We start from the raw sequence: 27869 nt of genomic DNA on the forward strand, positions 1-27869 counted from the left end.
ACAAAGCATTCTATAAATGTATATTAAAATTATACAATGTTAGAACTAAAAAGGGTTGATTCAACTTCACACTGCAGATGAGAAAACTGAGATAAGGAGTGTTCAATGAATTGCCAAAGCACATACAATGAATTAGTAGATGAACCATTCCTAGAACCCATGTTTCCTGAATCTTGGTCTATTATTGTTCCCCTTCCACTACTCTGGCCTGCAGGTAATAACTCTATTAAAAGGTAACCTGGTAGCACTTATTATAATGTCTTCTGCTCTCAAAAAAACAGGCTTGGGTTTTGTTTTGGTTGTGATATTTGAGATAATTCAAGAGCAAACAATAGTACCAAAGCTTTTCTTGAAGCTAAACACATATGATGGGGAATAACAGCAACTATTTTAAGCAAGAATAGAGATAGCTTGAAAAAATTAATTCACAATTTAAAAATTCAAGAAAAAGGTAGGAAAACATTAAATAAAATATAAATAGCTTCCAAAATACTGTTAAAATTCACATAGGCAAATATTTTAAAAACTTTTTGTTAAATTGGAATCTAAAAATTTCTTTTAAAAGCACATGTTGGAAAATTAAAGGTTAATTGCAAATGTGTGAAATATTTTTGAGTGATAATTTAATGTGAACATTTGGTAAAATGTCAGGAATTTTATGGTCTCTGCAGCATGAAGAAAGGAACTAAATGAACCTAAAAGGACACCTAACTTTTTTGACTGATCTTGGATTGGTTTTTTGAGCTACAGAGGATTATAGGTGTCTTACAGGTATGGGAATTTAATGGAAAAAGTTAATGGTCAGACTAATATAAAACTTCTCTATAGTTCTTAAATACCTGGAAAATACATAGGTTGCCTGGCAAAAGACCAAAGACTAAAAACACACATTGTACTAGCCTGGATTCGTATTTTTAAAGCATACTTTAAAAAGGAGTTCAAAGAGATAAAAATGGAATTTTGCATTTATGTTCACCTTTTAGATATATTGAGCTAAATCCATAATGACAATTTATGGTATATTCTCCACAACCCTTACTCTGAGATTGCAGTCAATAGAAATAGTTACATTACCTGTGACTATTAAGACAATTTAATCAGAGGTCCACATAATAAATAAAAGTCTGCAAAATAGATGTGTACTATAGTTTGCCTTGGGATTCGAAATTTAAATAAAATTTATGGCAAATGAATAAATTCAGTTTTTGTTGAATGGATCAACATCTAAAGTTGTTTCTTTGCTTTTTACATGAATGATTTTCTGCACTAAATTTAAATACTTTCCACACTATATTTTTTGTGAACTTCAATGGTTATCAAAGGTGTGCCTACATTATGACTCTGACAAGGTGCAGTACTTTTAGCTTAGCAACTGGTGAGCATGCTTGTCATAAGGCTCTACTTCTAGTGCAAAATGCTACTAGTCCTGTTATATTTCTCTCAGTGCTCACAACATACTTAGTTGAAACCAAAGTAAATTTAATTCACAATGTTGATGAATATGAACTTCCTTCACATTCTAAATTGAATTTCTTAAATCACTTCAAACACTACAAGTGAGTCTTGCTTTATGCTAACTCAGAATTTACAAGACTAACTGGACACTAAAGAGTCTTTGCTTTACAATTAAGGATTTCCCATAGAATTCTTTTAATTAGCAACTCTTTAGGGCACCTACAGTGATTTAAATAATGAAAATTGGATTTATAAATAATTTTCAGTAGCATATATTTCAGAAACTGAAATATGCCTGTTCTGTGATCATTTCTTTTAATTTACTTATGTCCCTAAAAATTTACATGGAGATCCTTGCCCTTAATATCATTAGTCAAGGAAAATTTGAACCTTTTGGATATTGAATCCTGGGTTAATTGAGAAGGTTGCAATAATGACCAGAAAATGAATACAATCTGATTTAAATTTCTGGTTGGATTTGATGACCTGGCTATTTGAGAAATATTATACTGTATTTGATTTTTAAAAAACCCTCATGGTTGAATCAGCAGATACAATTAAAGGTACCCATTCCTGACATCTCTGTGTGGAGTAGGCGCTAGAAAGACATAATTGCTTAACATAAAAACAAGAGACAGAAGGGTTTAATGTACAACTAAATTTGCCTATATGCCGAGGAAACTTTAAATATCTTTGGTTTTTCTTTATTTGCTGATAAAAATTACTTGAATAAAAACATTAATAGCTATATTGTAGCTATATTGCTTTTAATTATGTAAACTTTGATATCTTTAGCTACTAATGCTAAATATCCTTTCTATCAGCCACTAAATATTATTTCAAATCTGCTCATCTTTAATTTGCCATAGGCTGGCCTATAAAATTTACTTATCTTTGGTATGAAAATACTGATGAGCAACACCTACTTGTACATTTGGCATAAAAATGAAATGCATGTATTAGTACTTACAGCAAATAAATCTTTGGAGAATAGAGTTACCCTTTGCATATTAGCCCCTTTGGAGTGAAAAATTGTGAAGTGACACACTACTCAGAAAGAGAGCAATAAACTTTTGGTAACAAATTCATACTTAGATTTAGCACACTTTAGTTAAGTAAAATATTGTTCTTTGCTGTACACTGAAAATTTTGTTTGATGAGACATACATATGTGTGGGTATATATATATATATATATATATATATATATATAAATATATATATATATATACACACATATAGATAGATAGATAGATAGATAGATACACATAAGTATATAACTGTTGAAAACAGTTTTTTCCCTTCAACAAATAGATTTAACAATTTAAAAATATTGACTCTAATACTGTACAGTAAGAAAACTACTTGCTGAAGAAAAAAAATTATAACTGACAATTTTTGGAACTATTTGCTGATAAAATGCTCTCGTAACAATAAGGTAGTTAAAATTGTAGAATTCTATACTAATCTATTTAAACAACTACAATCGTATAAGCCCTATTGTTTTGGGTTAGTAACTACTTATATAATAAAAATTTATTCAGTGCTTCAAACCTATAGATGATTTTTAGCTAATTCAATTTTTTAAAAAATAATATTCAACTTTCTTCTCTTTTCTACAGAAAATTCTTTGGTAACAGGACTATTATTATTATAAAGCCTGTTTAGCAAGAATATGTGAAAGAAAAAAAAGTACTGGTACATAATAGCAAAGAGTTAACAGCCTAAAGATCTGTATCAACTATGGCCTGGTTTATAAAAACAAACAAACAAAATGCTTTTCTTCAAGGATTCTGGATTCATTTCTTTGGCTTTTTAAACTAGCTCCAAGCCAAACTACTCCTAGATGCATATTCCATAATTTTGATGGGCTATTTTTTAGATTTTTTAAATGAAAAGCTTTTGATTTTTGTTTGTTTTTTTTTAAATAATGTTCATTAAATTTTTAAAAAAGATCTTGTTGTATTCCTTAATTTTAGATACTGGTAAATTTGGCCCTATATACTGCCCCTATTTAAAAAAGCAAAAAACACCATACCCTGTCAGTTTGCCCACATTTCCATGAGGCAGCTCAAAAGCAATACAATGTTCCCTGAGTACAGGAAAAAAAATAACACTAGAATAACTTTAAAAGGAGGTAGTATAAAACAGGAGCTATAAAAGGCAGGAGCAGCATTTAACCTTGCATCAGATTGTTCATCTAAAGCTCTGCTTTTTTTATTTCTTCATGAAACCCACATCTTAAGTGGTCTCTTAATGGAAGCTTTGAATTTGAGTTAAAAACAGTTGTCTTTCAAAACCACTTAAAACTGGATTGCTTCTAAGTGTATTCATTTTGGCACACAACTATATGTAGTACAACAATATCACTATCTGGGAATGATGGCAGGGGAGGTCCTCTATATATCTGGGGGCCTCCAGTACATTTTAAAATACTATCCAACAATGACTATTTGTTCAGGGAAGATTTTAATGAGATTAAAATATAAAATTTTTCTTAAAATAAGGCCTCAAAATAACTTCTAGACAATTTTTATAACTTTAAAGGAATAGGTAACCATTTCAAGACCATGTCATTTAAAAAAATTCCCTCATACACCTTAATGCAATGTTCAGCACATGGTAGATATTCAATAAAAACTTATGACTCAAAACTCTCTTTAATGCTCTATTGTATTCTAAATTGTATGCCTATTTAAAATCAGCATGAGGATAAAAATTGCCCTCTGAAGTTACATTAACAGCACTAATATTGAAGGAAGAAGTACTACTGATTTCTCTAAATAATTTTAAAAATTGGATAGAGCTCTGTATACTCAAAACCTTAGCTAAATCTTAAGTATTTTGGAGAGCTATTGTACTTTACAACAAAAAAGCATCCATAAAATTCAGTATATACTTAAGGCATCTTTATGTGCTCCTGTCCTAAGCAACTTTAGGAAAACTGACAAGGCATAAGGCAAAGAATTTTATAATAAATAATGGAAGGCACTATTACTGTAATGTTCTAATAGCTCATTTTACTGTCTACTGATATTCATCTTGATCCTTTAGGAAGTTTCCTCATCCATTCAAAGCAATTCAGGATTAGGAAACAATCTACAAACTTAAAGAATTCATTCACAAAAAACTGAATTCTACAGTAAATCCTAGGAGGAGGATGAATGTGAAATATTTCCATGGACAGGTTGTACACAATGTAGCCTTTTGAACAACTGCCATCACTGAGGTCATACTGAAAAGGCACAGATCTGGGAGAGTTACTGGAGTATACTCAGGCTCTAAAGGCAAACTCTAAATGCCTTCAAAGATGCAATTTGCTACATGTAATTAAAAATTATTGTTATTTCAATAGAGCTGCTTTTTTTCCCAGTGATTAAAAATGGTCCCACTTCCCTTAGCCTCCAATAAAATGTTTCAATACTTCTCCTGGTCCGAGGTACTGAATTATCTCAACTATGTAGTTATTATAATTTGTTTAAAAAAAGTCAGAGCTTCAGATAAACATTCTAACTCTTCTACCCATCACTCCTTTGATCAAATACATTACAAATAGAGCAATAAAAAATGCTAGTAGGAAGTATCATTGGTTACAAAGCTGAAATCAACTATAACACAAATGAGGTCAGTTGTCTTCAAAGTTCACCATTTGGCAAACGGAGGTAGATAGTCAGCAAAAGGACTTAAAAAGTCCTCTTTGCTCCAGTGATATATTTTAAACTCTAGTCAGATATTTTGACCTTTCACATTTCTGACAATAACACATTCAAAATAAGTGAGTTTGAAAATAAACAAAAAAAATAACATTCAACAAAAATACCCAGTAAGACATCAGGACTTTCACAATATGCTTTGGCTTCCTGTTCATTGTCCTTCGAACAGACATATATACGGTGAGAATGTCTGGCGTGGCTGTCTAGCCTGGAAACTCATTTTTATCAAAGCACAGCATTGCAGACTGTAATTGTAAAGAGGAGGTAGAAGTCTGCTCAGCAACCAATGGCCTTGAAGAGCCTTCACATTTATCAATGGCAGGATCTCCACCTGAATCACTGCCTAAGAAGGAATTGGAGAGAGGAGGTGTGGTACTTATAACTGAAGAGAGATGTAGCTCATCATTTGACTCATGGGAAAATCTTCCAGAATCTCCAGTTTCATGGCTTCCTTCACTATTTGCTGAATGCTCTGCATCAGCTGTAATCTCAAAGGGCACTTGGAATCCGGATGGCTGGCCTGGAGAATTGGGGGAGTCTTCATCACTTATTAATACAGTAGTACCTGGCTGATAAAAGCAGACCGTTTGAACAAATCTTCTTTGAGGCTGTGAGGAAAAAACAAAACAAAACAAAGAAATGATGATAAAGCACTTACAGAAAATCTCAAGTACTAATAATTGTAAATGATAATGAGTCTGACTTCATGTATTTTAGAAAAAGATACTCTTTAAATACAAATAAGATGTTGCTGAGTCATTTCAGGCACGTCTGTTCATAACCCCATTTGGTTTTTCTTGGCAAAGATACTAGAGTAGTTTGCCATTTCCTTTTTCACCTCATTTTATATATAATGAAACTGAGGCATACAGGGTTAAGTGACTTGCTCGGGGTCATACAGCTATTAAATATCTGAGACTGGATTTGAATTTAGGTCTTCTTGGCACTCAATTCCCCAAACCAACTAGTTGCCCTTGTAACAGAATTTCCTAAATATTATCTAAAGTTTTGAAACAGTTCATTTTTATAAGTTGGGTAAGCAGTTTCAGCAAATTGTTTATTGTGTATAACTATAACTAAAAGTCATATCCATAATGAATACCATCAATATAACATTTAAAGTAAGAGTTTAAAAATTAATGTTTAGATCATTCTTTTATGCCTTTCCCCTCTTTATAAATACTACTTCATATAGAGTATTTTTAAAATTCAGTTTTAGATGAGTTACCTGCTCAATTTTCACCTTCTTAGAGTCTTGAAAAAAAAGCCATTTCTTCTTAGGGTTACTTTTTGTTATAGGACCATAGCTATTAATAATTAGGTCAGTTCCACCCTAAAATAAAAAAGGATAGTTTTAATATTAACTTCAAAAACTTCAACATTTCACATTTACATTCAAAAGAAAGTAACAGAACAAACAAGAAATAAATTACATGATAGTGTTTCTTTGACTCTAGTAGGAAATACAGAATATGGGATATTTATAAGGTTATACCTAGATTAACAAAAGATATAGGACATGATGAATTTTTGAATCTATTTTGTGGTGTATACTATTTCTATTGTTCTACGCCACATGAAAGCATAACTAGTCAAGTATATTTTTTATGGATTTATGATTTAGCAATATGGGGCATTTCTACCAAGAGAACAAATTATAATCCTATTCATGTTTTCTTAGCTTTTCTCATGACTTTCTCTATCTTTCACCAAATCTATGTAATACAATGGAGACCTTCCTTAAATTCTTTTAATATTCTGCAATGCCCTAAATGACTAGGCTCCCTTCTTTTTTGGTCATGATGATGGCTTTCAGGGTCATTTTTTATGTGCAAACTACTATGCATCTGTCCATTACCATATGGTAATGGAGTTCTGAATTCTCCAAGGCTGTGGTAGATAATTATGTTCATCAAGGGAACAACAACATTTTTAAAAGGCTAATGGTGCTTAAATTTTTTTTTGTTTTGTTGAATATTGCCATTTAAAATTTTTGTTTTGTTGCTATTCAGTAGTTTCAATCATGTCTAACTCTGTGATTCCATTTAGGGTTTTCTTGGCAAAGATACTGGAGTAGTTTATAATTTCCTTTTATAAACTTTTAATTCTGAAACTGTGTTCCTGAAAGTTATTAAATTGTGTATACCTTTTAACCGAATGACACCATTATTAGACAAGCCCCAAAGAAGAAAAGTTAGATATTACAAATACATTTGTAGCAGCTCTTTTGGTAATGGCAATAAACTAGATATTAAGGGAGTACCTATCAATTAGGGAATCACTGGACAAATTATAGTATGTAAATGTAATGGCATATTATTATATTGTAAGAAAGAAAGAACAGTATGTTTGCTGAAAAACTTGGGTAGACTTGTATGAATTGATGGTGAATGAAGTGAGCACAAACAGGGGAACAATTAATACTAATAACAGCATCATTTTAAAGACAAACAACTTTGAAAGAATTAAGATTGATGATCAAAGAAATAAACGAGATTTCAGAAGGATAATGATGAAACATGTTATTTATCTCCTCAAAGAAAGGTGATAGATTCATAGTGCATAAATGATATATTTTTTTGGACATGGCTAATGTTTTGCTTGGCCAGATAAATTTGCTGAAAGGTTTTTTTTTTCTTTTTTAAATAGGAGGAGAGGGAGAGAAAATGTAGTTTTAACTGAAAAAAATATTAAATTTAGAAAATAAACAAAAAAAGATGGGTTTCTAAAGCAGAGTGCATTTGAGGATTATTCAATGTGCTTCATGATTTCTCAACTGTGATTCAGACCATTCTTTTTAATCCTGTGGGAAACATAACTATTTTGTAGATGGACTAACTTTTTGATAAATGTATTTTACACAGGACATAAAAATGTATATAGTTAAATGTAATATATTAAATTAGCATCTAAGCTCAGAGTACCTTTGCATCAATAAAGCTATTTTGTGCTATCATTGGTAGTAAGGATTCTTCATTTTCTATCATTCCTTCTAAGTTCTTCTTCATATCATTCCCACTGGCTAATGAGACATTGGTTCGAGATAACTGCTCAGTTCCTGTTTGTGAAGTTTTAGAAGCAGATGTTTTCCTAAAATATTTTTAAATTGGAAAAAAAGGAAATATCATCACATAGAAGAAATGTACAAAAATATCAAATTTACAAATTATATTTTTTGAAGAATAACATTTTCTAATATTTTCCCTGTAGCATGCATTACCACAATTAACTAGGTGTCAAGAATACTAGATTTTACCTTCATCACAAAACAGTTTACTTTGAGAAACCTACTTTAATTCTCTCATTGGTTTCTTTTTTTCCCATTGATTTCTATTCATGTAAAGCTTTGTGCTTTCTTAATTATGGATGGGGATAAGGAAGAGAACCTAGAACTCAAAAAACTTAAAAACAAGTTGTAAAAAAATTTGTTCTGAATATAATTGGGGCAAAATATTAAATAAATAAATACATAAAGCCCTTTCCTTTAATAGTTAAATATTAATTCTCTAATCTTTATGAAGTGCTTTAGTTGTTAAGTAATAATAGTATTTCCAGCTTAGTATAAACAATCATTTTTTCACCTTATCATTTTCTAAAGATTTCTCAGATAATTTTTAGCTTGTTTTATAGTCACAACAGCTTAATCTATCATATTTTAATGACAGTGACACAACAATATAGATTGTGAATAAGACTTTGACATATGAATATGCAAACAGATTTAATGATTTATTCAACCACAATTCATTTAACCTAAATTCATACACTGTAAAAGATTTTTTTTAAATGGTAAACCATATACTTTAATATATTTAACATGTAATGGTCTACCTGCTATCTGGAGGAGGGGATGGGAAGGAGGGGAAAAATTGGAACAAAAGGTTTTGCAGTTGTCAATGCTGAAAAATTGCCCATGCATATATCTTGTAAATAAAAAACTATAATATAAAAATAAAAAATGGTTAAAGATACAAAATAAAACATTAAAACTGAACTGTTTAATATGAAGGTGGTATCAAGGTTTTACCAATATTATGTTTATACAGTCAACTCTAGATGATGTGCTAATGGAAGGGAAACAGAAGTATGAATAATTTAAAAAAAAACCTGTATGTTTGGTTTTGACTTTCACAAGGTAGATCTACCTCTCTAATGCTATTTCCTCTAGAGTAATATTAAAATTAAGAATATTTTTTGAGGATAAATCAATAAAGGATAAAGTGAATTAGTTAATAAATGAATAGCTAAGAGAAGTCTAAAATTTAATACCTTTGGTTTAAATAAATAATTTTCATAAGGCTAAAATTAATCATATATATATATATATATATATATATATATAATCTATATAAAATTTTAGACTATTTTCTTGGTTGGACTTGATAATATTTCAAAAGAAAAGTCAAAACATCTCAACTCATGTAAAAAAGTTGTTTATATGTTAAAATTATTTTTTCCCCTTTACTAAACAAGAAATTGCTTGCTCCCTCCCACTACACCTATTCCTTATTCTTTTTATAGTGTGTCACAGTTCTTAGAAGAGGGAATTTGAAGCCTACCATCTGCCTTTAGTTGTGGTAGAAATCAACAATGGATTTTGAACTCCAAAAAGTTTTATAATTTCCTTTTGAATTTAAGAAGGAACTGGTTACAAATTAGGCTATTTTCAGCTTTTCCATATTTTTAAGACATATTTAAAATGTTTAATTAGAATGGCATGAATGAAGAAAACCCGGCTCAATACTGCTTATGGTCCTCTGTTTAAACAGCTACAAGTCAATGGTTTAAAATGGTAATGTCAAAACTGTCCAGTTTTTAGTATATATATATTTAATATATATAAACTATTTATATTATATATATATTAGTATATATATAATATATATGTATATATAACATATATATATAATATATATTAGTATATATAAACTATTTATATTACTCTGGTTAAGTGTAGTTATAAACCCATATTGGTTCTTTCTGAACAATGAATTGTTTAAGTGTTTGAAATGGGTATTTGAATATACAGAAATCGAGAGGTTTTGAGTAAAGATCCCCTTCATAATCAAGTACTTCATATTTAGTGCATCATATAGAAATGGTCTGAGTGTCCTGCCATTTCATTTAAAACACCAAAGAAACTAAGAAAACTTTTCCTTGAATATTTCAATAGAACAATAGTTTTTTTTCAACTAAGTAAACCGTTTAATGATGTCAAAATAATTATTACATACAAATATATTTGTTTGAATTTTTCTTGCAAAGAATCTCAATAAAGTACAAAAATATAACTGAAAGTTTTATATGGAAAAATGCTAGCTCTGCTTGCAATTGTCCAAAGTATTCTCTATAACTTTTACTAATATGATTTGCTTTATGATTATAGTTATTTGTATTTTCTTTTAAACCATGTAAGATTTCTATCAATGAAAACATACCTGGCTTTGCTTCGATAGATCAAAATGAGGATACAGATAAGTATGCAAGTTAGTGCTATGCAAACACCAACAACAATGCCAGTCATGGACTTCTGGTCCAACTGATAATAACCGGAATAAGCTGTAGGGGAAAACAGTGTATTTATATCAAAAATTATAGGATAAAAACAAATAAGTTCTTTTGTTTCAAAGAGTTCTCAATTGCTTGTTTTTTAAAATTTGTTTCCAAAGTAAAAATATTGCCTTGTCTCACAGAGAATAGCACTGTATACCTAGAATTCTTCCTATTAGGGAGACTGATGCTGGTAAAGCTCTTGATTTTGGAGAGTTCAAAGCTGTAGTGGGACAAGTTAGTCAGGGGTATATAAACTGTCCCCTGAGAATGATGGAGGTAGAGAGGTTGTGGAAGTACCCATGAAACTTCCTAAGGAAGGGAAAACTGGCTCAGATTGGAAAAGACTAAGTCAAAGACAATTCCAAAGGTCATAGTGGAAGATAGTCATCACATCCAGAGAAAGAACTATGGAGTCTGAATACAGAGCAAAGCATACTATTTTTACTTTTTTTTCTTTCCTATGGTTTTTTCCTTTTGTCCTGAGTATCCTTTCACAACATGATTAATATGGAAATATATTGAATATGATCTTACATGTATAACCTATAGCAGATTACTTATTGTCTTGGGTGAGAGAGAAGGGAAGGAAAAGAGGGAAAATATTTGAAGCGCAAAATCTTACAAAGATGAATGTTCAAATCTATTTTTACATATAATTGGAAAAATGATAAAATATCATTAAGTAGAAAAAAGAACAGGTCAAAGATTCCATTCTCATCAATAGTGAGGTGAGGCCTGTGAATAGCCACTCCACTTCTATCCTGATTAAGAAAGGAAGACCCAGTCTCAAAAATATATATGTTTTTGAATGTATCATAGATATATTTATATGCATTTTATTCCTGAAACTATAGGTATGTGTGTCTACACATACTTATATACTAACATTTAAATGCAGGAAAGAAATAAAGGAAAAAGGAAGTAAAAAAAAGAATGAAAAAAGGAGGAAGGAAGGAAGGATAGAAAGAAGGAAGGAAGAAAAAAAGGAGGAAGAAAAGAATAGTTTCAGAAAGAAAATACACACACACACACACACACACACACACACACACATATATATATATGTATATAAAATACCATTTTTTGCAATCAAGAAAGTCTATTAGCTATTTTTATTTCAATATGTACAAAATGCAGGTTTTTCCTGATATCCTGAAGGATAAAATTTTCATTAAGGCAGCTGAAAAACATCTATAGATTACAGATAATTTTTATTATTTAGAAACAGGAATTGGACCTATAATTGCAATTACTTGATAAGAAAACACTCTTTATCCATATGTTGGCACCTTCTCTGAAGCTGCGAGAATTAGAAAGTTGCCTAAAATACTGAGAGTTTAAGCAACTTATTCAGATTCAAAAGCCAGCATGTGTCAATGACAGGACTTGAACCCAGAGACCAGATCTCTATCCAAAATGTTATGCAGCAATCAGCTTGATTTCACATTAAAGAGAAGATATGCATCATTCATCATCTGTTATTTCCACAGTTTCATCCTGTTGTGACCATAGCCATTCTTCAGTTTTTGCTTCTGCTATCACTTTTATTTTTGTTGCTGCTGTCTCTGGTACTGAACTATCTACTTTCATATCAACCCACATTCTGTTGTAGCCTCCTACTTAGTAATGCTGATAATTTGGAAGGCTATCGACTCACCCTAGTCTGAGATAGTCTCTATCTGCTAAGTGGGTGTAGAATGAAATAGTGTCAGACTGGAGTGAGGAACTTTTTAAGAAATTCTGTCCTACTGTTAAACAGCTTCCATGGAGAGAAATAAGTCAACATTTTCTTTCATACTTTTTGTAAAAAAAAAGAAAAGCCTAAGTGCTGCTAATACTCATTATCCTTGGATACAATTCATGAAAGTGTTTCTTGATGGAGAAATAGGTTAGAGATCCAGTAAGTGCAGCTAAGATTAAAGTGACTTCTTTACCCAGTGATAGCACAGAGGGCAAACATTAATACTAAGCATTAGCACAATGGCACCAATAGCAGAGATGCCCCAATAACAGGAAGAGAAATGTGAATGTGATAGAGAGAAAGTTGAAGTCAGATAACCAAGTGGTTAAGCACTCCTGTAGCCTTTACTTTTAACCTTATGCTTGCTTAAAATTCTACAAAGTGGGTTTCTTTATCTTAGTTGAAACCTACAGTTATAACTGTCTCTCAATGGTTGGCAATATTCTAAAAAGGTATGATTTCAAGCTATTTCCATAGAATCACACAAAAACACTATATGTTAATAGACATTTTTTGTACATACTAGGTAATCTGTCTCTACTTAATTTTTTTTAATTTCATAAAATATTTTAATTGATGTTCTGAGACAAGCATGTATAATTGGGAATAATTAAACATTGTGGAAATACAAATTCTTCATTATTTTCCTTTCACAATATGGCTCTTTGTGATATAGTAGACAGCTCCTGCAACTGGTACAAAATAATTTCACTTGTTACAAGATGGTGAAACCCACTATGACTTCTTTGGAGACAACTGAAGACTGGACCAAACTATTAATGATGGCAACCCAATATAAGATGAGATTATGACCCGCCAATTATTGGATCCCTCTGTAGATAGCAAAATTCAGTGCTGCTTTGGTTTAAAAAACAATCTCCAAAAATATCAGGATATGTACAAATGCTCAGTCCTCTGCTCATATACTCAAGTGCTGAAAGTTTTTGAAATTCTTGATCTCGTATCAATTTTAACTCAGATTTTAATTATGCTTGCCAGGGCTTATCCACCATCTTTAGACCAAGTCTTCCCACCATCAGGAGACTGGCACCCTAAATTAAGCCTGCTGGCATGAATTTTCCAGAGTTGTAGAATTTCATTCCCATGATGCCAGTTAGAGTTCCTGACGCCACTAAGAAAACTCAAATGTTCTTGGGATCCTAAGATAGCTGATAAGCTCCAAGGCCTGCCAAACCACCAAAGAGAAGACCAGCAGCCAGGGATGGGACACTTCCTGCTTTTGCATAGCCAATTATTCCACCAGAAGCAACCAATGCTGCACAGCCAAAGCCAATCCAGTCCAGAGTCATCCTGTGAGTAACGGTGCGTAGATGCATAGGGAAACGCAAGACGAGCTGAGCTGAAGGTTCTATGGGAGACATTCAGACATTCACAGTTCCAGGATCTCTATCTCTATTTATACACGATGAGTCCAATTAATAGCTAACATGGAAAAGGAATCCATCTCCTCTTTTCCATAAATAAAGGACAACTTTGTGGGAAATGTAAAACAGAGGCAAAAAACTCTGATTCTGGAATATAAAGATTTTTTTCAGCACAGATGCTAGACTTATGCCACAAATTATATGGGTGGCAGTACATTCTCAGGTGGCAAAAATATAAGAGAGAAGTAGTTTCCCTATTATTGTATCATCCTTCTGATTATAATTTTTATTAGATTTGCTCCCTCAATAGTTGGTGTAAGTAGTTTCTGTACCACATGTTAAGTCACTGTTAACTGCCAAAGGATTAAAAAGAAGAGCTGGAGAATTAAGAGTCAGAGTAGCTCCAACTGCAGATCCAGAGAGTTATAGTCAGGTGCAAAAGGAAAACCAGAAAGCAAGGTAGGCAACCTTTCATGGAAGATTTAGAAGTAAAGAATAACAAGTATTGGGATAGTTAGAAACCTATTAAAGGTATGAAAAAAGGAAAGAGAAGACTAAAGAGATTTCCCCACCCCCTCCCGGCAAAGCCTTGAGTATTTCTACTCACCTTTGGCATCAGCAGAATCTAAACGTTTTGGCCTTTGATTTGATTCAGAGGTTTCCTTTGGAAGAACTGCAAGCTCTACTGAATTTGAGAAGGGTCCCTCTCCCACTTCATTGGATGCAGCAATCTTGACAATGTAGACATTTCCTGCCACCAAATTTTCTAGCAAAGCCATGGTAATTGCACCTATAAATAATAAGTTTCTGGTTAGCACAAGAGAATTCTCTTGACAATATCTTTCATTTAATATTACAGTTTACAAAACACTTTTCATATATCTCATTTGATCTTTATAACAACCTGATAAGGTAGGTACATCAAGCATTATTACTTCCATTCTATAGATGAGGAGAATTGAAAACCTTAGTAATGTTAATTGACTTGTCTGAAATCACATAGCTAGTTAAGGGGCAGACCTAGGAGTCAAACAAGATTTATGATTATAATCCCAGTGCTCTTTTCCCTATGCTAGTCTTTTTTCTTCTTTTTTATTATAGTTTTTATTTACCAGATATATGCATGGATAATGTTACAGCATTGACAATGGCCATACCTTTTGTTCTAATTTTTCCCCTCCTTCCCTCCACCCCTCCCCCCAGATGGCAGGTTGACCAATACATGTTAAATATGTTAAAGTATAAATTAAATACAATATATGTATACATGTCCAAAAAGTTGTTTTGCTGTACAAAAAGAATCAGACTTTAAAATAGTGTACAATTAGCCTGTGAAGGAAATCAGAAATGCAGGCGGACAAAAATAGAGGGATTGGGAATTCTGTATAGTGGTTCATAGTCATCTCCCAGAGTTCTTTTGCTGGGTGTAGCTGGTCCAATTCATTACTGCTCTATTGTAACTGATTTGGATCATCTCATTGTCGAAGATGGCCAAGTCCATCAGAATTGATCATCGTATAGTATTGTTGTTGAAGTATATAATGATCTCCTGATCCTGCTCATTTCACTTAGCATCAGTTCATGTAAGTCTCTCCAGGCCTTTCTGAAATCATCCTGTTGGTTATTTCTTACAGAACAATAATATTCCATAACATTCATATACCACAATTTATTCAGCCATTCTCCAATTGATGGACATCTACTCAGTTTCCAGTTTCTGGCCACTATAAAGAGGCTGCCACAAACATTCTTGCACATAACAGGTCTCTTTCCCTTCTTTAAGATCTCTTTGGGAGATAAGCCCAGTAGTAACACTGCTGGGTCAAAGAGTATGCACAGTTTGATAACTTTTTGAGCCTATGCTAATCTTTAAATACAATTTTAAAAAGTCAATCAACAACCTACTATGTGCCAGGAATGGTGATAGGTTTTAGTGAACATAAAAATACAATGAAATAATTTCTATTCATAAGGAACTTAAGAAGAAGTAAGGAGAACTTAAGGGAGAGTGAGCGCAAGTACATATATAAAATACATAAACATGAAGGGAATAAATTTAAAAAGATACAAAGTAGTTAAATATAAAATAATTCGTAAGGGAAGGAACTCTAAGCAGCTCTAGAAGATTAGAAAAGGCTTCCTGTAGAAAGCAATATTTGTATTGAGTCTTGAAGAAATAAGGGGATTATCTGAAGCATAGATGAGGAGGAAGTGTATTTCAACAATGGTGGATGGCCAGTGTAAAGACACGGAGGAAGGAGATGGAATATCACATGTGAGAAATAGAGAGAAAGCCAGTCTGACTAGATTGCAGACTGCAGGAAAAAAAATCAATATCCCAAAGACTGTTTTAGGCCAGGCTTTAGAAGTTTATATTTTATTCTGGAAGTAATAGGGAAGCACTAGAGTTAAGACTGAGAAGGGAGGAACTTGGTCTTATATTCACTTAAGAAAAATCATTAGAATAGCCTAGAGAATTGAAGAGATATAAAGTAGAGAGACCCATTAGGTTACTGTAATAATCTAGGTGAGAAGAGATAAGGGCTTAAACTAAGATGGTACTGTGTGTGAGTAGAAAAATGGGGTCCATTTTAAGACATATGGAGGTAGAAATTGTAAGGTTTGGCAGTTGTTGTAAGAGTAATATCCTAATTCCTTCCCACCTTGAAAGTTAGTTTTTCCTTAAAAGTTATTAAAACATGATACCTGATTGGCTCAGGGGACTAAAAGCTCAGACTGCTGACATATTTCAACACTGCCTGAGGACCAAACAGCCTCGAGGAGCTGCAGGGATCCTCTGATACATGACTGATGGAGCATGATGAGTAATAGTCAAGGGAATTTTAGTCAGCTGAATCAGCTCAAAGTGTCATCAATGCCTCCTCTTGTTTAATGTTCTTCTCTTGCCATGGCTAAGCAAATCTCCTTTTCTGTTAAGTATTCAATGACCTATGCAGTAGTTCTTGTTACAATGTCAAACCTAATTAACTGGAGGACTGGTCTGAGTTAGACCTAGCCTATAACAACAATTAATTGGATTATTTAGATGAGGGGCAATGAGAAGTGAAGGGTAGTATTAAGTTTATGCATCTTTAAGATTGGAAGAATAGTCACAACTTATATACAAATAGGGAAATTTAAAACAGTGAAGGATTATGAGGAAAAGATGAGTTATGCTGCATCTGGGGTGACTCTAGAATATTCAGTTTGTAATGTTCAATAGGGGATTGGTAATGTCAGATTGAAACTCAGAAAGAAACCAAAGAATGAATATTATTTTTTCTTCTCAATAAATGGAGATCTAAGATTCCTACCTGTACGATGTAAACTGTGAAAAAAAAAATAAGGAATTGCTATGCAACTCTCAAAGTTTGGTGAGTTTTGATATTAAATGTCTTTCTGAAGCTCTACAATGACTTGTATTTGTTTAGTCATTTTTCAGACTTTTTGTGACCCACTTTGGGATTTGCTTGGCAAAGATGTTGGAGTGGTTTGCTATTTCATTCTCTAGATCTTTTTACAGATGAAGAAACTGAGGTAAATAGGGTTAAGTGACTTATCCAGGGTCACCTGGCTAATAAGTATCTGAGGCTAGATATGAACTCAAATTTTCCTGATTCCAGGTCTGGCACCAAGATGCCCAATTACAATGATAACATGGTACTATTTTTTTTTAAAGAAAAAGATGAGAAACCTGAATGATGAGAATGCCCATAAGCAAGAAGTTGCCCATATATACTATATCTATGGATAGACCTTACAGGGTCATCCAGGATTTGTACTGGATCTCCAACAAGTTTACCATGACTCTGGGGCATCCTAACAATAGTTCCAGTGAGTAAATAACCAAGGATTTTACTCCAAGTTTGTATCCGGTGAATTATTGCCCCCTTGTTTCTTCCATAATGAGAATGTCAGCAAGAACCTAATCTTTTAAGCTGTAGTCCTAATGCACATGGCACTACTTCAGGTCACAGGGTATGAGACAGCTAAATCAGAATGCCAATATCAGAGTTGACTAGAGAATGTTTTGGTGATCTTAGGTTTCAACTTGACCTTAAAAACATGTGATCTACTTTAGAGTACAACTGTTAGATAAACACACAGACCCCTATATTTAGAGTTTACTTAGGCAAATAGAATTAAAAAAAAAGATATGTCCTGCCCTACTATGTTTAGCTGGCATAAGGAATGCTTCAAACCATTCACTTATTTTTATTTTACTTTATCCTATTTTTAAATCTGACAAATAAAAAAACAATTGAAGGGGATTACTATTGTTTGATATTCCTTCTGTTATAGAAGACCAAACATATTTAATTCTGAAAATAGTGCCTTAGAAAATTTCAAAATATCATTATTTTTTATTCCAAGAAAGTCTCATTTTGAAACAGTGAAGTAATTTAATGCTTGGTTCCATTTAAAAGATGATTTCCTCATTTTCACGAAAAGCAAAATATGAAGAACAAAGGGCTGGATTTTTTTTTAATAGGCAAAAAAGAAACTACCTCAAAAAACTCTAGCTCTTTCATAAACAAATAATTCAAACTGGCAAAATGTAAACAAAATAAAAACAAAACATGAGGACTCTGTGACCAAAGAAGTCATCATTTTCAGCACCATTATTAAAGGCAGAAGTTCATATTGCAGATCCTTTCCCCAGTGGTGCCTTTCAGATGAGCTGAATCATTAAAGAGCCTGAGCTCTTTAGGCTGATTTACTGCACACCAGATGTGTAAAGGCTGTAACCTCTGATCTACTTGGAGATCAGAGAGGAAGAAAAATGGTTCTTCAAACTGCAGAGGCAGTAATTCACCATCATATTATTGCCTGACTATTTTATCAAGTCATTATTTTAGACACCAACATCACAGAAACTTAACTGACAGATTTTTAAAAATTGGAACTCATGCAACAACTTTGCTTTTATTTAATATTAACATTTGAACTGCTTAGAGAGCATTTTAAATGTTTACATCTGGGAAAATCCAACAGTACCAGATGTGTGTATGCCTCTCTATCTGTGTGTGTGTGTGTGTGTGTGTGTGTGTGTGTGTGTGTGTGTGTGTGTGTGTGTGTGAGAGAGAGAGAGAGAGAGAGAGAGAGAGAGAGAGAGAGAGAGAGAGAGAGAGAGAGAAGAGAGAGAGAGAGACAGAGAGAGAGAGAGACAGAGAGAGAAGAGAGACAGAGAGACAGAGAGAGAGACAGAGAGACAGAGAGAGAAGAGAGAGAGAGAGAGAGAGAGACAGAGACAGGGAGAGATGAGACAGAGAGAGAGAGAAACAGAGAGAGAAGAGAGAGAGAGAGAGAGAGAGAGAGAGAGAGAGAGAGAGAGAGAGGAAGAGAGAGAGAGAGAGAGACAAAGAGAGACAGAGAGACAGAGAGAGAAGAGAGAGAGAAGAGAGAGAGAGAGAGAGAGAGAGAGAGAGAGAGAGAGAGAGAGAGAGAGAGAGAGAGAGAGAGAAGAGAGAGAGAGAGAGAAGAGAGAGAGAGAGAGAGAGAGAGAGAGAGAGAAAGAGAGAGAGAGAGAGAAGAGAGAGAGACAGACAGAGGCAGAGACAGGGACAAAGACAGCGAGAGAAATAAAAAAGGAAAAAGGAAAAAAGAAAGAATTATATAAACAAACAGAAATTTACATGTTAGGCAGACTCACAGAGATCAATGACAAGCTATTCTGGTAGTAGAATTGAAAAATGGGGTACTGGTGCCAATAGCAGTGACAATAACACTTATTTGTGTTCAACTCTTCATGATTCTTTGTGACCCTACTTAGGGTTTTCTTGGCAAACATATTGAATGGTTTACCATTTCCTTTTCCAGATCATTTTAATAGATGAGGAAACAGAGATAAATCGGATCAAGTGGCTTGCTCAAGGTCACCCAGCTAGTAAGTGTCTGGAGCCACATTTGAACTCAGGGTGATGAGTCTTCTTGACTCCAGATCTGGCTCTTTATTCACTGCACTACTTAGCTGCCCCAGTAACACCCATACAACCCTCATATAGAGCACATAGAATAATTCAGGAAGTAAAAAACATACAATAGCGCTAGTCATTCATATATTTTTAAAAAGACATGATTTAAGGGGTCCAAAAAGACTCCTTTTCTCTCCAAATATTTATATCACAACCTCTATGTTTTGGGATGAGGTGGAGAGATAAAAGGAAATGGAAACTATGTAGGAAAAATTGGCCAGAGAAAGTGAGATTTAGACTACTATGGATTTTTTTAAAGTAAATTTTTTTGATTTCTTTTGTTGTATAGCCATTTTAAAATATTCCCTACCAAATAAACTTTCATTTGTAAGAAAGAAAAACAATAAAACAAAAACAATTGACTTAGTTACCAGTCAGACAATGTATGCAATATTCTGCTCTTGTAGTCCCCCACCTCTCTGCCAAGAAGAGTGATGATGTTACTGATTTTTCAATTACTCAGACTCTGGCTTCTTTTTGGTGTCTCTCTCCCTCCTCTTCCCCTCCCCCCATTTATACAACTGGGATTTCTATGTATTTTTTTTTTTTTTTTTTATTGCTGATTTCACTCTGTATCACTTCACAAACAAATTTGTATACATTTCCCTAAATTCCTCATTTCTTTTACAATAAGATTCCATTATATTTATATACCAGTTTGTTCAGCTATTCACTAATGAACAGACATCTATCTTATTTCCAATTCTTCACTAATTGTTAGTAATCATCAGAAAACTGTAGGGAAGGTCAAGAAAAGTAATAGATTTAGCTTAGTCAAAGTAAGTGGCTCGATCATGAGTTTTAGTGGCAGATCTTGGAGGAGTGATAATATCTGGATTGAAACTAGGTTAACAAGCAGAGATTAGATGTAGAGAAAAGGGGCTATGCACAGTAAAAAGGATTATGAACTTCTGCTTTGGATACTGTATACATCTCTGTATTCATGCAATCTGAGATCATATTAGCTTTCTTTGACTATCTCAGCATATATCTTATTTGATGAAAGTTTTTATTCCATCAAAATCTACAGGGTTGGGTTGTTTTTTTTTTTTTAAATGAACTACTACATAAGCACATCTGTTCCAATTTGTATTTGGTACAGTTAATGCTTTGAACCTAAATCCAAGACTTTATATTTATTCATAGTAAATGTCATTTTACTAGCTCATGTCCATTGTTGCAGACTGCTATAGACTTTTTTGCATCTAGAATTTGAAGGATATTTATTTTTATAATTCATATTTAAATTATGTCCTATATTCTTTGGTTCTAATCTTCAAGGAAGGGATAAAGATATAATTTTTTCTCCTTGAGTGGCTTTCAATATTTCTTCCCTACCCAATATATCAGGTTTGAAATAGAGAAAAATCTGCATATTTCTAACCCAAAAGATTTATAAATATAAGGAAAAGTCATTCTTGGAAATAGCATGGAACAATAAAATGATGAATAATACATAATTTTGATCTCATGAACTGTTAAAATTAGAATGATCTATTCAGGGGATGCCTATTAATTGAGAGATGGCTGAACAACCTGTGATACATGATTATAATGGAATACTATTGTAATAGAATAATACTGTACTATGACATGAGAGAGGACAAGATGATTTCAGAAAAATCTGGAAAACCTTACATGAACTGTTCCAAAGGGAAGATAGAAGAATCAGGAGATCATTTTTATTGTGTTGGATTTTTTTTTTTTGAGGGGGTGTCTTTGTATTCTTTTACAATATAGCTAATATGGAAATGTTTTGCATGATTGCACGTGAATAACTATCAAATTGCTTATTATCTCAGAGAGAACATGAGAGAGAATTTGGAATTCAAATTTTTAAAAATGAATACTGAAAATTATTTTTACATTAATTGAGAAAAATATCATTCTAAAAAAATTTTAATGACCTATTCAGATCAAATGGAATGAAAATACTTTTGTCCACTAGATGGTGCTCTAATATTTCTTGAAAAAGATGAGACCAATGTAATCTTTTTTAAAATTCTAAATGCAAAGTGACAAAAAACAAAACAAAAAGCCCTAAAACATCCTGTCCATGTATTTAAATTCTTCATTGTTATAAATACAACACTTTTTGCTCATAGGTCAAGTGCAATGAAGCAATTTGGGCCTGCCTTGGGTATATATAAAAACCCCAAATCTGCTCATTCCACAAACCAGTAAAAACATTAGTCAGGCAAGTATTCTTATAAGCAAGACTTAATATATGGAATGTCTTAGAACCCAAAGCAAGGAATCTTGGCTCAGGCTTTGTATATTGGGTTGTAGTGTGATGAACTGATTTACCAATTATGTGAGATAATCAATATAAAGACAGGTATAGTTGGTGTGATAAGATAAGAAAGAGATTATAATGTAACAAAGATTAGTACTGAAATATCTACAAATCCTAATATCAGCAGATATACCTGTAGCCACACTCAATATATCTATTCCGTCTTAAAATGTTAAATTTAGGTTCTTAATCTACTCTTGATTAGATTACTTCTTTAAATGTCATTATTAATATCAATATTAAAGCACTAGGAAAAGGAAGAGGAAAGGAGTAAGCATTTATACTTGGTCATGTACCAAGCATTATGCTAAGTATGTTTTACAAAAAATATCTCATTTAATCCTCATAATCTTGCTAGGTATATATTGTTACTATCCCATTATACAATCGAGGACACTAAAATTAAGTGACTTGATCAAGATCACTCAGCCAATATGTGTCTGAGGCTAGATTTAATTCAAGTCTTTCTCATTCCTGGCTTAGCATTTCATGTATATACCACCTCTCATAATACCACAGACGACCATTGAATTTTGTATCCCCAAGTATCATCTTTGCTTTGTACTCTGATATCCTAAAATAGCTTGTTTGATAATAAACCAACAAACTGATTTTTCCATATATGTCTTATCTTCAGCTGATTTTAGATAATATATGTATAGCTTCCAAAATTATTCTTACTGAATATTCAAAAACAAAACTGTTTTCTTTGTAGATATCATCTGAATTTTGAGGTTACAGTAATTGGGTACTAATTAATTACTAACAAGTATGGGTATTTAAGAATTTTGATCCTTCAGACAACCCAATTAATACTCTTAAATTATTTAGAGAAAATTAATGCAAAAAGGTTTTAAGTACTTAAGGATAGCTTGATAAAAAGAGTGCTGAAGATCTTGATTCTTATGGAATAAGCTCTAAATTAAGATTTGGAAGATCTGAACTCTAGTCCTACTTTTGCTAATAATAATAACTAGCTGTGTGACTGTGGGCAAATCACTTAAATGCTCTGGTGGGAATTCTTTCTATATCTAAAATTCTATGATAAAGTATTTGCCTAATTAGAGCCTTTGCTTTAATGGATAAATAGGAGTAGGTAAATATTAAAGGATTAGCTTAAGCTATTACTGCAGTCAAGAAATAATTGTTGTCTGTTCTTGACCTAATCTTTTGCTAATAGGCTATCTATTCCCTAGTTATGTCTCCTCTTGTCTGGTACCTATCTCTCTCCTTCTCCATCCTTTCTCTGGAATCCTTTATACTTGGCATAATCCTAGCTAAAAATTTCAAGTTTCTTAGCTAAGTGAAGCTTCCCTGCCTATGAAATTGGGGTTGGAAACCAATAAGACAAATGGGTTGGATGCCTCCTCCTCCTTATATCTGATCTTGAAGATGTAATTATCCCAACCTGACTCCAGAGCTGCCAAAAGGTTGAACCATGGATTTGAGAATCCTAGAAAATTGTAACTTCCATGAATGGATGTCCATCAATTGGAGAATGGTTGGGTAAATTATGGTATATGAAGGTTATGGAATATTATTGCTCTGTAAGAAATGACCAGCAGGAGGAATACAGAGAGGCTTGGAGAGACTTACATCAACTGATGCTGAGTGAAATGAATAGAACCAGAAGATCGCTGTACACTTCAATGCTGTATGAAGATGTATTCTGATGGAAGTGAATATTTTCAACATAAAGAAGATCCAACTCACTTCCAGTTGATCAATGATGGACAGAAACAACTACACCCAGAGAAGGAACACTGGGAAGTGAATGTAAATTGTTAGCACTACTGTCTCTCTACCCAGGTTACTTATACCTTCAGAATCTAATACATAATGTGCAACAAGAAAATGGTATTTACACACATATATTGTATCTGGGTTATATTGTAACATGTGTAAAATGTATGGGATTGCCTGTCATTGGGGGGAGGGTGTGGAGAGAAGGGGGATAATTTGGAAAAATGAATACAAAGGATAATATTATAAAAAAATTACTCATGCATATATACTGTAGAAAAAAATTCTAAATAAAATTTAAAAAAAAGAAAAAGAAAATTGTAACTTCCACTTTCTGACAGAACCCGAAGAACATAGTGATAGACACTCAATGGTGACATTCCTTTCTTAACCTTTCCAAGTCCTGGGAAGGAAGGAGGGAGGAAAACAAAAAAAAAAAAGGAGGGAGGTGAGAGAGAGGGAGTGTGAAAAGAAAAGAGAGAGGGAAAGGGGAGGAAAAAAAGAAGCTGTGTGCCTGGGGAAGTCAAAAGAGTACTGGCAGACTCCTAGGCAGCTAGGTGGTCCAATGGATGGATAGAGTGCTGGACCTGGAGTTGGGAAACTCCAGGTTTAGTTAGGAAATCTAAATATGGTTTCAGACATTTACTAGCTATGACACTGGGGAAATCATTACCTCAGTTTCTTTATCTGTACAATGAAGATAACTTCACCCACATCTCAGGATTATTGTAAAGTTAAACTGAGATGATAAATCACTTTGCAAACCTGAAAGTGCTATAGAAACACTACCTACTACTATGATTCTTATCTGGTTTGGAAACGTGAGTCCTAGTTCCATTGTTAGGGATTGATTAACTACCCTAATGTGAAAGTGTCCATCCTGGTCCTAGTGTAAAGAAGTGGTTGGGGGACTAGTGCTTTTCTGGGTATGACCTAGTGACTAGGTTACTTACCTGCTTAAGGAGTTTCAGTGGCTGCTTATTGCCTCTAGGATAAAATACAAGCTTCCCTCATAGTCTTTAAGGTTGTTTATAATCTGACTCTAAGTTGTTTTTTTTTCCCCAAGTAATTTATGAACAATATCCCTCCTATACCACATACTTAGCTTGCTAGCCATGCCAGCCAACTATTTCCTATGTGATGTCCTATCTCCCGTTTCTATGCCCTGACATAAACTGTCTTTGAAATATATTCTTTTCTTAATTCTGCCTCTTGGGAACTCTAGGTTCAGTTTAAGTGACACTTCCTATTTAAAAGCTTTTCCAAATCTCTTGATATTGTTTGTGTTCCACCTTCTAATCATTTGTGTTTATTATGCCTCTATCTCACAAGAAGTTGTATTCCCTTAACTGAATAAGGAGGCAGATAGGTGGTTCAATAGATAGAGTGCTGGGCTGGCAATCAGGAAAACCTGACTTCAAATGTGACCTCAGACACTTACTGTGTGACCCTGATTTGCCTACATATATACTGGAGAAGGAAATGGAAAGCCATTCTAGTATCTGTGCTAAGAAAATCCCATGGTCAGTATGGTCTGGAAGTCAGATAGAACTGAATAACAACAATTTAAAGCTATTTGAGGGTAGAGACCACCTCACTCTTGTATTTGTGTCCTAGGTGTCTAATACATTATCTGGCTGGCACATAGTAAGCACCCAAGAAACATATCGATTGACATATTCCCTCTTCTTAAACATCCTCCTCAAAAGGCCCATTACTTTCACTACAAACTGGCTTGTTTGATAAAACTAAGCCTAGCAAATGGACTCTGAGGGTTGTCCTCTGTTGACACTAAAATTATATGGACTTTTATAGCACATGTAGATGGTCTCTTCTGAAATTTATCCTCTTAAGTAGGTAAACATTACTTGTGAAATCTTAATTATGCTATCAGTTTGCTTTAAAAGGTGGTTTGGGTTTTTTTTCACAGTCCAAAGCTTCTCTTATCCAGTTAGATACAAGTGAATGATGCTTTGTTGTTTGTGTAATAGTTCATACAGGAGCCAGGAATCTGCAAAAAATACTAACTAAAGAACTGCCAAAATGCAGAGAAAATGTAAATTAAAAATTTAAAAAGAATCATTAATATGGTTTTAAAGATTGAATTTAAAGCAAATCTTCAGGATATCAATCATTTTGACAAAATAGATAATTCTATCATAGATTAGCCATTAACATTTTCCCAATTGTCATCAATTTATGATCATATTTACCTTCTCGGTGTAGGACTTGCCACTCTCCAGCAATCCAGGCCTTCCTAGAAGCATACAGGATAGTGTAACGAGTCACAACTGTCTCAGGACCATCAGGGGGTTTCCAAGAAACTAAAGCAGTGTCATCCTCTATCAAAGTCACCTTCACTCCAATCGGTGGGCCTGTTGGTGCTACACACACACACACACACACACACACACACACACACACACACACACACACAATTTTACAATATTACTAGGGGGAAATGGTTCATTGATATTATATTACTTTAGCTGATATATTTAGGGAAAAAATTAGGCATCTGGAAATCATTAACAAAGGTTCAAAATAAAATCTTAAGAAGACTATTAAGAAGACTTAAGACTCTAAGGTAAATTTTATTTTACACATGTCTTTTAAAGATTCAGACCAAAGCACAAAAACTTCTGAACAGAAATGGCTGTCTGTTTTATTTAATACATAATCTCCTTAACACAAGTGTAGGATGTAAGAGAGGATAATAAAATACAAGGAGGAAAAAATTGAGAAAAAAATCCTAGCGTTATAAACTTGCAAAAATCAGCAAAGGGGCAGGAGGTAGTATAACATAATACAGGGCTCCTTAAATTTTTTCCCCTTATAGCCCTTTTCAGCTGGGAAATTTTTATGCTACCCTGGGTATATTGGTATATAAAATAGGTATGCAAATCAAACACTTACTGATAATAAATCTTTCATAACTCCCACATTCAGTTATATGACCCCACATGGTGTTGCAGCCCACAGTTTAAGATGTGACACAGTGGATGGAAGAATGACTTCCATGAGGACAATCTGATGCTTCTGATATATACTGGTTATGTGACTCTAGGCAAATTATTTATCTTAAGAAATGCCTCAAATTTAAGAAAGTTTTTAAAAAATTAAAGAAAGAACTACATGAATTGTTCTATCAGAAGGCTATAGTAGCTAAAGATGGTTTTGTTATTTGTTCATTAAAGGGCAACTATACAGTATGAAATGGAGCCTTTGTTCTCATTATCTCTAAAGAGCATTTATTATTCTATTTGATATTGCTATACCTGAAGTCTGCTTATGGACTCTATTTTATGAAAGTATACTAATCTAACCAAAAAAGAAAAGTAATTGAAGAAAATATATAAAGGATTTCTCATTAATTAATAACTAGCATTGAGCACAAGTTATAGGATATTAGGTAAACACACATCATATATATATATATATGTGTGTGTGTGTATGTGTGTATATGTGTGTCCATGCATGTTTGTGTGTATGTGTACGCTTTTGTATTAATTTGCAATTACTTAAGATATGTGCTAAGTAATTAATTGCTCTTCTGTTGATTTTTCTGGTTTAATTTACCAGATCACAACTTTTTATGCACTGCTGGCTTACAAAAAGATATATATTGGAATATACATTGGATGATAAACTGAATATTTTCTTTCAAAAAGCTAATTATTTTTGTGCTTTAAAAAATGTCCTTTAATATTTTTCATGATCATATAATTTTCTAAATTCAGCCTTTTTCTAACAAATGTATTTGCTAGTGTTAGTTTAGAAAGTACAAAAAGAAATGACCTGGGGGGGGGAGGCAGCTAAGTGGTGCAATGGATAGAGCACTATCTAGCCTCAGACACTTAACACTTTCCTGGCTGTGTGACCTTAGGCAAGTCACTTAACCCAACTGCCTCAGGGGGAAAAAAAGAAATAACCTCTGGGGCCAAAATATTTCATCATACCCTAGGGAAGGTCTGAATACAGTGCAATCAATTCTACTATAAATTGAAAT

The 27869-nt window shown here is 33.2% G+C and overlaps 1 protein-coding gene and 1 long non-coding RNA gene across 3 annotated transcripts in view; one reads left to right on the forward strand and one right to left on the reverse strand.

Moving 5' to 3' along the window:
- The window catches only part of LOC141558020 (uncharacterized), a 99390-nt gene that overhangs the window by 6736 nt on the left and 64785 nt on the right, over positions 1 to 27869 (forward strand). The window lies entirely within an intron of this gene.
- PRTG (protogenin) overlaps positions 2728 to 27869 on the reverse strand; it is a 138784-nt gene continuing 113642 nt past the window's right edge. The window contains exons 15-20 of one of the 2 annotated variants that reach the window (XM_074294576.1): positions 26074 to 26244; positions 14454 to 14636; positions 10606 to 10726; positions 8092 to 8257; positions 6396 to 6500; positions 2728 to 5775 (exon numbers count right to left, since the gene is read on the reverse strand). In XM_074294576.1, coding sequence (XP_074150677.1) covers positions 5371 to 5775; positions 6396 to 6500; positions 8092 to 8257; positions 10606 to 10726; positions 14454 to 14636; positions 26074 to 26244 — 1151 coding nt within the window. In that variant the 3' untranslated portion in view covers positions 2728 to 5370. The remainder of the gene's footprint in view (positions 5776 to 6395; positions 6501 to 8091; positions 8258 to 10605; positions 10727 to 14453; positions 14637 to 26073; positions 26245 to 27869) is intronic. The other variant, XM_074294575.1, reaches the window with a different exon arrangement.

Source organism: Sminthopsis crassicaudata, chromosome 2 (assembly GCF_048593235.1).
Source record: "Sminthopsis crassicaudata isolate SCR6 chromosome 2, ASM4859323v1, whole genome shotgun sequence".
In the NCBI taxonomy this organism is placed as follows: domain Eukaryota; kingdom Metazoa; phylum Chordata; class Mammalia; order Dasyuromorphia; family Dasyuridae; genus Sminthopsis; species Sminthopsis crassicaudata.